At 41.8% G+C, this 14136-nt stretch overlaps 1 protein-coding gene across 2 annotated transcripts in view; it reads left to right on the forward strand.

Moving 5' to 3' along the window:
• The window catches only part of ERICH3 (glutamate rich 3), a 99848-nt gene extending 86002 nt beyond the window's left edge, over positions 1 to 13846 (forward strand). The window contains exons 14-16 of one of the 2 annotated variants that reach the window (XM_032426008.1): positions 4303 to 4425; positions 8119 to 10516; positions 11194 to 13846. In XM_032426008.1, coding sequence (XP_032281899.1) covers positions 4303 to 4425; positions 8119 to 10481 — 2486 coding nt within the window. In that variant the 3' untranslated portion in view covers positions 10482 to 10516; positions 11194 to 13846. The remainder of the gene's footprint in view (positions 1 to 4302; positions 4426 to 8118; positions 10517 to 11193) is intronic. The other variant, XM_032426017.1, reaches the window with a different exon arrangement.
• The last annotated feature ends 290 nt before the right edge of the window (positions 13847 to 14136 follow it).

A 14136-nucleotide genomic window follows, 5' to 3' on the forward strand; every position in this document is an offset into this window, starting at 1 on the left:
GACAATCATGTGTTGTGAGTTGCGGTCTAAGTGCAAATTCTGGATGAATTGTGAAAGCACGTAGTTATTTGTTCCAATAGATTTCCTCTGCCAATAAATAGTTTTTTGGTTATCTGCTTTATGCCACACTGTTCTTAGTGTGAGCGTGATGAAGTCCCTGTCCATATTGGAGTTTATGTTCTAGTGCGAGAGATGCCTGACAAGTGAAAAATAAACAAGTACTGGGGTATTCTGGCCTAAGTGTAGAAGAAAAACAAATCAGGGTAAGAGGACGGAGCAATGGGTTGAGGAAGGGCTGGTATTTCAGGGATGGCCTTTCTGATGAGGGAACATTTGAGCAGAGACCTGAATGAAGTGCAGGGGAGAGCCACTTTGCCAGCTGCAGAAAGCACGCAGGAAGCAGAGGGAAGAACAAATGCGGGGACGCTAAACCGGGAGCTGAGTGAAGGATCCGGAAGGGAGGCTGGTGTGACAGACGCAAACAGATAGATGAACAGAAAGTGGCGGAAGATGAGGCAGAGGGAGAAACTTGTATGCCATGGGGAGGATTTGATTCTGAGATGGGAAGCCATTGGAAAGGTTTGAGCATACAAATGACGTGATCTAAAAGTTGCAGAAAGATGATTCTATACCATTCTATACTGTGTGGAGGATAGACGTTAGCTCTCCACAGCTGTCGTCTCTGAACAGCTGTGGGCTTGGGTTTGTAATTAATCCTGGGTTTGTGTGGGCTGTGCTTTGATGCCGGGGGGAAGCAGGAGCATCTTCACCGCGTAGGTAGATGGTGTTAGTCATGAAGTTTGTCATGGTGACTTGCTGGGAAAGTAATTGATTGGTTACACAGAGAACGATCGAATCACATGCGTGGTATTCGAGGGCACCAGGAACTTGGGATAAACTTGGATAGATCTTTACTCTGCCTTTATAGCCTTCTTCTTAAAATTCCAATGAAAAGTTCTTGGCAAAACTTTCTTCTGATAGTGAATTGCTCAGGGTTATTAGTATGTTTTGAGATGGGATCAGTTTGTTTTGTTTCAAAACAAGCAGAGAAGAGGGGATGAATTTAGAAAGCTTGCCTACTAACATTGAAAATGGTATCCTTGCCACCAGTTTTCAATTGTAAAATTATCAAATATAGAAAGAATTGATGGAAATTGTAACATTGTTAGCAAAGCACAGGGACATACGGCCTTCCATCATTACAGGTGAAATTGTTTGTTGATACCTCCTTTTTTTGAAGAATATATAAAAAACATATATCAAAAGCTTCTAAAAATATGCTCTTTGAGCGAGCAAGTCCAATTCCAGGAATTTGCCCAAAGAGAATAGTCAGAAAAAAATACAAAAATGATTATAAGTCGTATTTAAAATAGCTTTATAATCACACACACACACACACACAAATGGAAATAACTCAGTATTCAAATCAGGCAATTGGTTAATCAAATTTTAGTAAAAACTTATTAGAACATTCTATGTAGTTACTGAAGAATCTTTTTTTATTTAATGATATGTGGAAATAGTCACAATATATTGCTAAATGAATAAAATGGGGTACAAAATGCTATCTATACTAAGAGGAGAGTAAAAAAGATACATAGAGATTCACCCAGATGTTAACTAGTAGTTCTGAGTGGTGAAACTAGGATAATTTTTGTTTTTTCCTTTGTACTTTATAATCTTTTAAAGCTTTCAGTAAGAATATGTACTATTTTCCTATTTGGGGGATACTGTATATATTATTTTAAAATATGTTTGTTTTCATAATAAAAAAGCTAACATCAGATAATAATATTTTGGTATTTAACAAACATCTTAAACTATCCTATATCATTCGAGTGGAAAAAGCGCTTTTCTAAGGATTCTAAGAATTCTCTCCACTTTGCTTTGAAGGCTGTGAGAATGGACAGTTACCTTTGCTTTTAATGGTCATCTTTCTATATAGAGAGGGAAGGAGAGGAGCCTCGGGGGGTGAAGGGCTAAGTAGTTAAGGACACAAAGTGATGTATCACAGTGCTGGCGCCGGGCTCCGCAGGCACAGTCCTCCTTTCCTCTAGGTGGAAACCCTCAAGGTTAGACCCTAGCCAAGTTCTTGCTTTTAAGTTTCAGTTTCAGAACATCTGAGGAAAAAAAATGACCAAGTGAGGCCTTTTCTGGTCTCACACCTAGTAAGTCCTTGATGCTCAGGCCAGGGTCCCATTCTTGCTGAATCTGTAGCAAGCCAACACCTAACTGTATATCTACTTCCAAAAGCCTACTCATCTACTTCCAAAGCCTAACCCTCCAGGGGCAAGCCAGCAGACGTGGCCAGGTGGTGAGGACAGTCCTGAGACAGAGGGACTACATGCTTCACTGTCCATTCTGAGTGAGTTGTAATTTCCAAATTATGCTAGTACCGTTTGGCTTCTTAGAGTAGTCTGGTTCAATAGCTGCTAATTGCTTATTTTAATTATTATTTATTATTATTATTATAAACCATGTTTCTTTAAAAAATTTATTGGGGTATAATTGATGTATATTACATTTTCTTAGGTGTATAACATAATGATTTGATATTTGTATGATAAACCATATTTATTTATAGTCTATGGCTACCTGGAAACAAAATCCAGATGTCTCATAGGCTCTGATGTAACAAAACTTCAAGTTATGAAATCAGACTTGGTCCCATCCCCCTGTCCTACCATCTTTGGGATTTCGATTGCTCCATCAGCCAAGCAGATTTATACACAAGGATCTAAAAGACTGCTTATTTATTAAACTCACTAGTTATATACTGTTAACATTATTACAGTGGGCAAGATGATATTTAATTTTTATGTACTATGTTTATAAAGTTCCTAAAATAAAGGTTTACTTGATAACAAACCCTACTATAATCTAATTGTCATGAGTTGATGTCATCTCTAAACTATATTATTGTGAAAATCTTTTTTACTTGTTTATCGGATAAATGAGGAAAATTGATGTTCAAAAAAAATTTTTAATAGAATACATTTGAACTATTTTATGTACCTCTTTTCATTTCCATGTTTGTTCTCAAGATTAATAAAGTTAAGTCATTCCATTTTTTTCCCCAAAGACACATGAGGCAGACATTTCACTATTTGCTTCCAAACACAGATGAATCAGTGAGTAACTAATTACCCCTTAGCAATTCACCTTAAAGTGAGCAAGAGACCACATTCGAGTTCTGTTTTTTTCCAAGTACAGTCTTTGGATCAACTGAATCAGAATACATGAAAGGAAAGAGAGAAAAAAAGAAAGGAGGGAGGGAGGAAAGGGAGATATGTTCTTATCTGAGAGGGCAGACCTAGGTCTAGTGTTATTCCAGTGAGCTTTAATTAACCAGAAGGTGGCATAATGGTAGGTGTCAGGGATTTAGGTACATGGATCATGAGATGATAGGTAAGGGATGTAGACAGGGACATGTCAGAAATTATAGACAAATTTAATTGATATTACAGTGTTGCCTAGAATCATACCAGATTGAGTGATAATACTTAAAATAGGCATGCTCATCATCATCATGGCTATTATTTATTAAATGCTTAGGCACCTGCTAATAAGTGAAAGATAATCATGTACTACATATATTACTTTAATCCTTCTAATAACCACTGAGTAGATATCTTTTTTTGACAGATGGGTAAACCAAGGTTTAGGCTTAGGTCAAAGAACTTACCGAAGGTAACATGGTTAGTATGGAGTATAGGACTTGAACTTAGGTCATTGGGTTTCTGAAGTTCCGTGGCTGGTTATCAGCTGCAGAGAACAGGAATTTCTACAACAGCTTTTACTGTCAAATATATAAGAATCATGCACTAGCTTTTTTTGCTCTGTCCACGTGGAGTGAGTATTGGGGTCAAATCACTAAAATCTACTAATGGATGAAATGCTCATAGTATAGTCAGCGCTGGTAGTCTTAGCAATTTCAAAGAGCAGTGATGACTGGTGTTATAAAAGCCATAACATGTGTTTCTAGAAAGGAAAAAGCAACTAAACCTCGTTTTCCATCATTTCATTGCATGTGCATTTGGCTAATCTGTCACTGCTTCTGGCTGTTGTCTTTTTAAAGTATTTCTTTGCATGGATTTCTTTACTTTGTGATCTGCCATTGTGTTTTCTTTTTTGAAATCACAGCTTGGAAACAATCTTCATAGATTTTTAAAAAAACAAGGTCACATTTTAATGTGAATACTTTAAAATTAACCCCACTTGCTGAAAGGATGTGAAATAGCTCAGCAGTGTTCCCATGACCCGTTTTTATGCCTTTTGATATTTCCTATGATCTCCAATCAGTTGGACAGACTGTCGCTGAGGCTGTGGAACCTGGCAGCCACCAGCACTATGACACCGAGTCTGGTGTTAGCAGCATGGACGAGGAGAAGCACTCGAGGAAGCTGGAGATTGACACGGGTGCAGGTAAGGGCACATCATTACCTAAGAAAGACCTTTAGAAATCCTCTGCGAAAGACAGCCCCCCACCCTTGTTTCCTCCTTCTTCCACCTTTATTTTCTTTCACCTAATGAATTTGATGGCAGGAGGTGGCTGAGAGGCCTTAAGGGGAGCTTTAAAGCTGACATCAGATATGAATGTTATTATTCTTTTTTGAATATATTAGTGCCTAGATTGGAGGGAAAAAAGGACTTTCGAGCATAAAAGATATATTGGTAGGGATTTTCAGATCAGTCTTATTTTGTAGTCGGCCTCCCAGTTAGGTGAGTAGGTAGGAAGATTTGCCTAACTGACGCACTGGAGACAGGGAGGGCCGAGACACATTTCACAATGGTTTATTTGAACTTCTTATTTTTTTAAATTAGGGAAGAATTCATTGCCATCAGCATATGACCTGGCTCTTGGTGATGAGTATTCCAGCTGCAAGATTGCCAATTAGAGTGAATCAACAGACCATGACTCATATCCATCGGGTCAAACACCCTGTGTCCTTGAAATCAGGTTTCCCCATATTTAGTAAAGGACTTTTTAAAACTGTCCTGATTTGAATATATGTATGTATATACGGGGGGGAGAGTTATTCATTTCATTCATCATATGGTCACATTACCCCCACCTCTGATTTTTAATGGCAGTCATTAAGCACCGTGAAGTATTTGAGATTTTACCCTATTTTCAAGCAAACAAGTTTGCCAGCTACAGTTTCATGGTGTGAGCAGAAGACACAAGATTCCTGGGTCAAAGAAAAAGGACTTTATTACAACAAATAGGAGCCAGAATATTTGCACTCACGCTGGTTCCCTGAGCTCCAGTTCCCTCTGGGGAATATGGAGAGGGCCAGGTGGCACACGAACCTGAATAGACGAGTTACAGGAGGAGGACCCTGACTCCTTAGGAAATCCAAATCTTTATATGGTGAGCATTCCACAGGGAATCCAAATCTTTGTCTGGTGAGCATTCCACAGGGAATCCAAATCTTTGTATGGTGAGCATTCCACCAGAGGAGTTCTGGTATACCTCCCAAACATTCTGCAATGCAGGCACGGTAGCTGTTATTGATCAAATCTGGTTCGAGCAAGAAAATGTAATTTATCATAAACAGTGGAAGGGAAGGATGGAAGGAAGACTGGGTAGGGCCTTCTGTGTGCCAGAAACTGTGCAAAGTGTTTTATGGTTCACTATCACAAGGATTCTCTGAGTCAAGCATTTCTGCTCCCATGTTATGGATGAAAGAATGAAGGCTTACAGAAGCGTTGTTTCCCAAGTTCATACAAATAGTAAGTGGCAGAGCTGGCATTCTCATACAGCTCTGTCTGACCCCTAAGTACACACTCATTGCATGAAATCAAATTGCCTGTTTGTGAATATCGCTTGCTCTCTTATATTCTTTTTTTTTTGCCTCGAAAGCCCAGGAGGTTATTATTAAAAACCATGTCATGTTTTCACACTCATACTTCTTAGAAGGATTTCAATTACTCTTTCTCCCTTACTTCAGAAATGTCATGTCTGACTCCCCTATGGTGCGCATGTTCATATAATAGCTCAGCTGGACGCCATTAGCCCTTTCTCTTCTAGAATTTAGGCATAGCATATTATTATATGGTGGCTGAGCAGTTTTATTCTCCTGTTTTCCTTAATGTTCTTTAATTAATCCATAAATTTAAAGACCAGCTTAGCAAAATAGAGGACTTTATTTAAGTGTTTTTCATAACTGACTTTTTAACATACTTTCATGCAGGAATTTGAATAGCAACATATATACTATTAAAGAGACTTGACACACATTATTTTAATTTAATTTTATTTTTAATCCAACAATAATCCATAATGAGATACAATGGACGGATGAAATAAAATTATTTCAGGTGAATTGGCTACATGTTGTCTGAATGAACATTTGGCTCCATATTTCCCTCTGGCAGCTTGTAGGTACAATTTAGTAAATAACTGCTGTGACGTGCTGAGGGCCACCTATAAAAGTCAACACCAACCCTATTGATAGACCTGAAATTTCTGTTACTTCTTTGAAAGAAGTCACCAAAAGTTACCTTCCAAATATATTTTTTGACGGAAATGTAGTATCGGCTATAACTGCCTTACTTCAAAATGGTTTATTGTGATAGCTGGCAAAAGGCCAAGAGAATGCAACAAAGGGCAGCTGTGTTTTGTGTTAGGAGAGGAAATGGAGTGATCACACAGTCCTGGATGGGATATCAGAACAGGGAAGAAGTGGTGAATAAAATCAGGGCTCTAGGTTTCTGATAGATCCTTGGTAATGAGGTGGGGTGTGGGGGTTAGATGGCTGGCCAAAAAGACAAGCAATACAAAATATGAGGAAGACACATTTGCCTACTTTATAAGTTTACATAATTTGGAGGTTGGCACACTGGTATGATAACTTCTAGCATCTAGTCTAGTGTCTTTTTTTTTTTTTTTAAGATTTTATTTATTTATTTAACAGAGAGAGACACTGCTAGAGAGGGGGAATGGGAGAGGGAGAAGCAGGCTTCCCACCAAGCAGGGAGCCCCATGCGGGGCTCGCTCCCAGGACCCTGGGACCATGACCTGAGCCAAAGGCAGACGCTTAACGACTGAGCCACCCAGGCGCCCCTAGTCTAGTGTCTTCTATAAGTGAGAAAGATTAGATTGATAGCAAAATCATTAAGATGACCGTTTTAGAAGTTCCTATCTCCCTAAGTATTATCTGCATTTGGAAAATGTAAATGGTTTGGGTATTTGGCATGACATCCTTTTATTTATTTTGCATGGGTCATTTCAACAGAAATGCATGTATTTGTTAAATAACAAGAAATGCATTTGAAGCCTTTAAGGAACATATTGAACCTAGATTTATTGAAATATGATGGCTAGTACAGCCAGATTTGCCAGGGAATTATGGATGAGAACTTATGAAATACTTCAAGAAGGTTATTTATGTTGAAATTTGTCCCAGACTACAAACTCCTGTCTTGTTCTCTGATCCTGTTTTGCCAAAGGCAAAACAGTTTCTGAACATAGACGGAAGGTATCCTGACCTATAATACAAATTGGTGTCTTTAGTAAAGAGCCTTACTTTGAGCTACAAAGTTATTTGATGACTAAATCTAGATATAGTAGCTTTAAAATGTGGGAGTAATATATGGGATAATAATCAGCTCACACTGTATTGTGATTGTGTTGCTGAATACCCACAAGAGTACAAGAAACACAAGCTGAGGACACGCATATTATGATGCTCTAGGGCATAATGATTTCTAAGAAGATGAAATACTGTTTTTTTATTACATAATTTTTCTGCAAGTCCTAATATTTCAAATGAAAGTAGGCAGTGTGTGTGTGTATGTGAGAGACTGAGAGAGAGAGAAGGCAGGGGAAGATTAAGATAAGGAGATTTTGTTTGTTTTCAACATTTGTGATGTTCACTTTTCCTTTAATATCAATGTGTCCATTAAATAGATAGCACTTCTTTTCCTCTCGAAGAGCCATTATTAAATCATGGTGCATGTTATAGTTGATGGCATCATAGGATCGAGGAAATGTTTTATATATAATATCAATAGCTTCTTGATATTATACATATCTCATATATGGTTATATAGACTATCTCCTCCCTGGGCACTTTGATTAAAGTAACTGTGTTTTCTAACCTTATTTTATAGCACCACACAGGAATTTCGTGTTGGAGGAACGAGCAACACTCAGCTCCGACACGGAATCCAAGCAAGGTGCATCGGAAGTGTACACACTGGGGAAGAAAGAAGCAGTGGAGGGTGATGAACTTCCCCAGCACGGGGATGCTGACACAACAGAAGAGAAAGGGGGTGCAGCACAGTGGGGAAAAGCAGTGGGGGTTAATGAGGTTCCCTTGGGGGAGGGGAAGCCAACAGCCCCAGCTTTAATAGGACAATTTACTGAGGAAAGAGAGATCCCTCGGGGCATAGCAAGTGGGGCAGAGGCAGAAGCAGAAGGGGATCCAAAGCTGGATAAAGAGGAGTCAAGCCCCAGGGGAAAAGAAGCCACCAGAGCCGCTGGAGGTCTGAAAGAAGATGAGGCTCCTGAGGAGCCGGCCTTGCTGCCCACAGTGCTGGAGACTGAGAAGGTGGCTGCCGAGGAGGAGCGGGGCTCCCAGAAGGCAGTGCTTACAAGTGAGGCAGCAGCTCTAGACTCAGAGCGTACTCAGGAGGCAGCAGCCATGAGGGAGGCAGTGACACGGGGGAAGAGAGAGGCTGAGAGAGGCGAGGCCGTGAGTGCTGCAGGGTCTGAGAAGCCTGAGGTGAACAGTGAAGAGCAAGCATCTACAGCCCTGGAGGACCTGGGAGCCGCGGGAGAGGCTGCCTCTGAGAGAGAAGGTGGTTCAGAAGAGGCAGTGCTTGGGGGAGAGGAACCGGCCGAAGAGCGGGAGGCAGCTATGGGACTGGGGACACCCTTGAGCTCCTCAACTTGGGAGAAGGCCGAGGCAGCCCCGACGGGGCTTTCGGAGGGCAGCCTGGAAGAGCTTTGTAAGGAAGATGCTGAAAGGGAGGAGGTTGGGACTGAGGTGGAATCTAATAAAGAAGATGACAAGAAGGAAATGCTACCCGAGGAATTAGGTGTAGCAAGAGAGAGGACGAAAGCTGAGAGGCCGGAATCACCTCTGGAGGAAACTGAATCTGAGAGGGAAGAGGTGACCAGGGCAAATGCACGGCCGGGAGAAGACATTTTAGAAGAAGAGCGCAAGTTTAAAGGGGAAGAGCAGGAAACCGTGAAGGAAGTGAGATCTGAGGAAGAGACACAAGTCTCCCAAAATGAAATGGAGTGTGATGCCGAGGGTGAAGCAGCCACGGGGCCGTTGGAGTTGACTGAGGACGCAGGGCCGCAAGGAGGAGATTCACTGAGGGAGAGAGAGGGGGCCATGTTTGAAGCGGCACCTGGGTATGAAGAGTCACTGGAAAACACAACTGCTCTGAGGAAACAGGAAGGAGGGGAAAGCCCGAGAGAAGCCCGGGACCCCGAGCACAAAGGCAGAGCAGAGCTGCTCCCCAGGGAGAACGGGGCGCCCTCGGGGCAGGACCAGGGGCCGGGCCCTGAGGGGGAGGGTGTGTCGGGAGCTCCTGAAACGGAGCTAGCAGGAAGGGGGCAGGCACCGGAGGCAATGATCGCAGCCCCAAGTGGGGCCCAGGAGCGCGCAGCCAAAGATCAAGATGGCCTCGCTGGACTGGAAGGAGGGGACGAGGAAGGGCCTTTGCAAAGGCAGCAAGGAGCGGGGGTCACAGCGACGACCCAAGAAGATGTTTCTGAGGAAGATTCCGTGACGGCAGAAAAGCTAAGTGAAGAAGCTATGGATGAGGAGGTAGATAAAGAGTGCGCTCGGGGGACAGGAGTGAGGAGGAACGGGGACACGGAGGGGGACGGGGGCTTGCAAGGAGGCGCGGTGGTGGCTGAGGAAGATCTCCACCAAGGAGAAGAAGCGGCAGGAATGGCCGCAGAGAAGAGGGAGGTGTTGGCAGATTTGAAGACAGCTGAGGGGAAAACAGGGGCAAATAAAGCCTCCTCCCTGTCAGATGTTGCTGGCAAGGAAACTTGGCACGAAGTGGAGGAGTTACTAGGGAAACCGGCAGCTGCCGAGAAGGTGGTGGCAGGGGAAAGAGCGCTGAGCAGGGAGGAGGTGCGGGCGGTGGAGGAGGTGACGGGGACTTGGGCACCAGAGGCTGAGGTGGGGGCTCCACGAGAACCTTCCGGCCCGGGAGGGCAGGCCCCACAGCTAGGGCAGGATCCAGAGGGCGGGGGAGCTGCAACCACGCAGCGGGCAGAGGCCGTGGGAGAGGAGCCCGGCCCGGGGAGCGGTGACCAAGGGCAGGAGTTGGGTGCAGGCGAAGAAGTCAGCCCAGGAGTGTCCCGAGGGAGAAAGTCAGAGCCTAGGGGAGAGAGTCTACAGGGCGTGCAAACGCTCCCTGTGAAACCTGATTACACGGAAAGCCAAGAGGGGCAAGAGCTTACAGTGCAAAGAGAAAAGGAGCACGTGCAAACGCAGATGTCTCCTTGAACAACATGAAGGCCTAAGAGACTTTGGGGCAGAAGGTGAGTTTAAGCCCGCTCTGCTTGCAGGATTAAACAGAGTCCCCACCTGAGGTTCCCTCCCCTTTGGTTAGGCTCAAACCTTCATCAGTCCCTGCATACACCTGCACCCAGCGGTGTCAATTCTCAAATCTGTGCTGCTTGGCCGCAAGCCCCTGAGGACAGGAGCTGGGGAAGACAGTGGTGGGGCCAACGCACACACAGGGACCCACTTCTACTCCTTTTGCACCCATAAGTCATGTTCTCTGCTCTGCAAGCACAGCTCTCTGAAGAGGTGAAATCCATGTCTCCTTTCCAGGGCCCTGGAGATGAAATAAAGAGAATGGGCCACAGGGACATACCACAGACAAAAAGAATCAAACTTTATTCCCAAATCCATTTCCCGTTTAGTGTTTAAAAGGATGGCTCTGATTATTTACCTTTAAATGGGCTCTATGCCCTCATTTCTGCAGTTTTTGTGAAGTTTAATATGTACACAGCATAAATTATAAAATATGAAAAATATATACACATTATAAAAATATATGTAAAATAGTGCAGATTGTAACTAAAGGCCAAAATTATTTTTAGCATTTCCTGTATTCCTGCTATTTCCCTGATGCCCTCATATCCCTAGTGCCCAGTTTCTACTATCCTGAGTGATTTTACGCACAGTCCTATCCTTTTTTATTATTTTTCAGGATATTTGAAAGATGTCTTCTGGAAGACTTAAAGACTGGAGAAAGATTAACCCAAGCATCTCACTTAGAACTTTGGATTTTTACCTTTTTTTTTTTTTTTTTTAAATCCTCGTGCTTGTCTGAGCTGGTTCCCAGTCTAGCAGTGCTGGTCAGGAGCACAGTGAGCACCTTGAAAATAACTGGATCCATCTGTAGGACCCTCTTTAGGGGCAGCGGTTCCTCATGGAGGACTGTGAGGCTGTTAGGTATTCAACATAGCGAACGTATCTCTATTCAAATCCAATTGATAGTTTTCAAATGTTTGACTTTTACCAAAGATCACCCAAAAGGCTCAGTCCTCACATCTGGGGTTTGTTTAAATTCCTTTTTTATTTATAATCAAATATTAGTTCCGGTTTCATACATTAGAGTTTTATTTAAAGTCTGTGGCTTGGGGCTTTAATGACTTGGTTTGTGAAAATGAGCTCTAAAGGTCCTTCCGTGTACACTCAATACTAAAGATTGTGCCAGCCCTGTAAATCCTTCCAGAAAGGGATTCTATGGCATGTAGATTCACTTACACTTAGAAATATTTATTCATCCTATTTATGCCAGAAGAGTAAAGTGGCAATCTTATTTCAAAATGCCCTTTGCTTTTTTTTTTTTTTTGTATGTGTTTCTGTCGTTTTGCTTTCTAAGGTAGACTTAAATGCTTGTGGCATTTTGTCCCTGGGGGCCTTATTTATAGGTCCATTCAAATGTAAATCAAAGTAGTAAATAATTTAGCTGACTGAAATGAGTAACAATAATTATAGCAGGTAAACATTGCACATTGGCACATACATCAACATTCTAGACTCCGGATTCTTTGGTTGATGTCATTTGATGGAAAAGAAACTTGGATTAAATTAGTGTGCTGCTCACCTGCCTAAGTTCTGTTATTTCAAACCTGTGAACTAACCTTGCAGGGCGTTGTAAATCAACAGTCAGAATCACTTTCTAAATTACCCGTTGATATTACTAGAAATAGCTGTGCATCAGTGTGCCTACTGGGGATTTTGATTTCCTTGAAGACGTCTTTGTTCCTATACCAGGACCCTAAAGGGCACATGTGTTTGGCCATCTCTTCACCCATGAGGAGGTGAAACAAAATTTCCTAAAGCAGCGATTCTCCAGCTGGACTACACATTAGACTTGCGTGGAGCACTTTCATGAATGATTCAACCCCTGGCCCCCTGGCCCACAGAGATTTGGGTTTAATTAGTTTTAGATGGTATAGACGTCAGGTGTTTTGTTTTTTGGGTTTTTTTGTGTGTGTTTTTTAAAATTCGGTTGATTCTACTATGTAGCTAAGATTGAGGACTGCTGCCCTAAATCATCATATAATCTATGCTGACTGCCCTACACTCTAGGCTCCTAGGGACCAGGCATATTATCTTTATAGGTATGTTGCATTTTAATAAAGGAGTCCTTGAACGATCAAAGATATAATGGACCTGTGGTTCTCAAAATGTGGTCCCTTGATGAGGATATCAGTATCCCCTGGAACTGCTCCAAAAATACTCATTCCCGCCCTCACCTCACACCTATTAAATTGGAAACTCTGTAGCTGGGGCCTCCCAGTGGGTGTTTTAATAAGCCCTCCAGGTAATTCTGATGTACTCTAAAGTCTGGAACTGCTCTCATGGACTCTGGATTGTACTGAGGATTAGTCTCAGCTGGAAAACGGATTGCAGAAGCATTGTGAACTTTCTCTCTTTGTCTCTTTTTCTGTGTCTCTATTTTTCTCCTTTTCTCTAGGAAAGGGTACTCACTCTAAAAGTGATGGATTCATCTTAAAGCTTATTTTTATTATGACTGTAATGATGTGTTTATGACATCTTCCAGCCCCACCCCCTACCAAGGATGAGCACCTCTCACAGCACACCACAGATCGCCATTGTCTGTCAGGTTTTATGAGTGGGTTTCATCTACAGTATATCTAATTTCATTTATTACTGAGCTGCATTACTGTGGAGCCTGAAAGTATTTGTTTCCTGATCTCAACCTCAATGCTACAGAGCACTTTGAATACATAGCACCTTATGAGAAAGATTGTAAACTTGTTAATTCTATTGAAGAATGAGTTTTGTACAATGTGCTAAATGGAAATTGCATTGAATTATTTTTATATTTAACACATTCCGTCAAAACATTCTGTAACATAATCCTACAATCTGCATGTGGGTTTAAGTGTGAAATTCAGTGTTGGGATATTTTGATTAAATGAATTTCTTTCTCTGCAAATACTATGTTGATAAAACTATTTGCATGTTCAACTGAACTGATTCCCCCCCAGTTTCATTATTAAAAGCATAAACAAGCTGTATGTTTACAAATAAGACATGTAAATGATTCTTTATAAATAAGACTAGACTTTGAAAAATCTTCTTTGTCCTTTCCTTATAAATTTAAACTCTATAAAGCAGAGAAAGTTTGTTTCATTGGGTTGTTTATATTGACTGTCTGCAAACACGTCTGCATTCTTACATGTCTTTCCCATACATGAGATAATGTCAGAGAAGAAAATTATCACCATTTCATGAATAAGTAAATAAAAGCTCAGTAAAGTTAAATGGCTTGTCGAAAATCATGGTCAATTTCAGGTCTTCTGACCCTAAACTCTGATGTTCTTCATCTCACACACTATCTTCTAGGAAGAGGTATAGTAAATACATAGCAAGATACTATATGTGCACTTCTACATGTTTTTGTTTACTTGTGGAAGGAAGGAAAAGACTTACAAAGAAAGTAAGGAAGGGTGAGTTTGAGAGTGACTTTGAGAGAATTCCGGCTGTATTTATTCCCTGCTCTCTTGCACCTCTTACAGCTGGCCACAGTGGCAGAAAACTTCTTTTAAAAGATGCATTTGGGGGCGCTGGTGGCTCAGTCAGTTAAGCGTCTGCCTTCGGCTCAGCTCATGAT

This window comes from Phoca vitulina, unplaced genomic scaffold (genome assembly GCF_004348235.1).
Source record: "Phoca vitulina isolate PV1807 unplaced genomic scaffold, GSC_HSeal_1.0 scaffold2, whole genome shotgun sequence".
Taxonomy (NCBI): domain Eukaryota; kingdom Metazoa; phylum Chordata; class Mammalia; order Carnivora; family Phocidae; genus Phoca; species Phoca vitulina.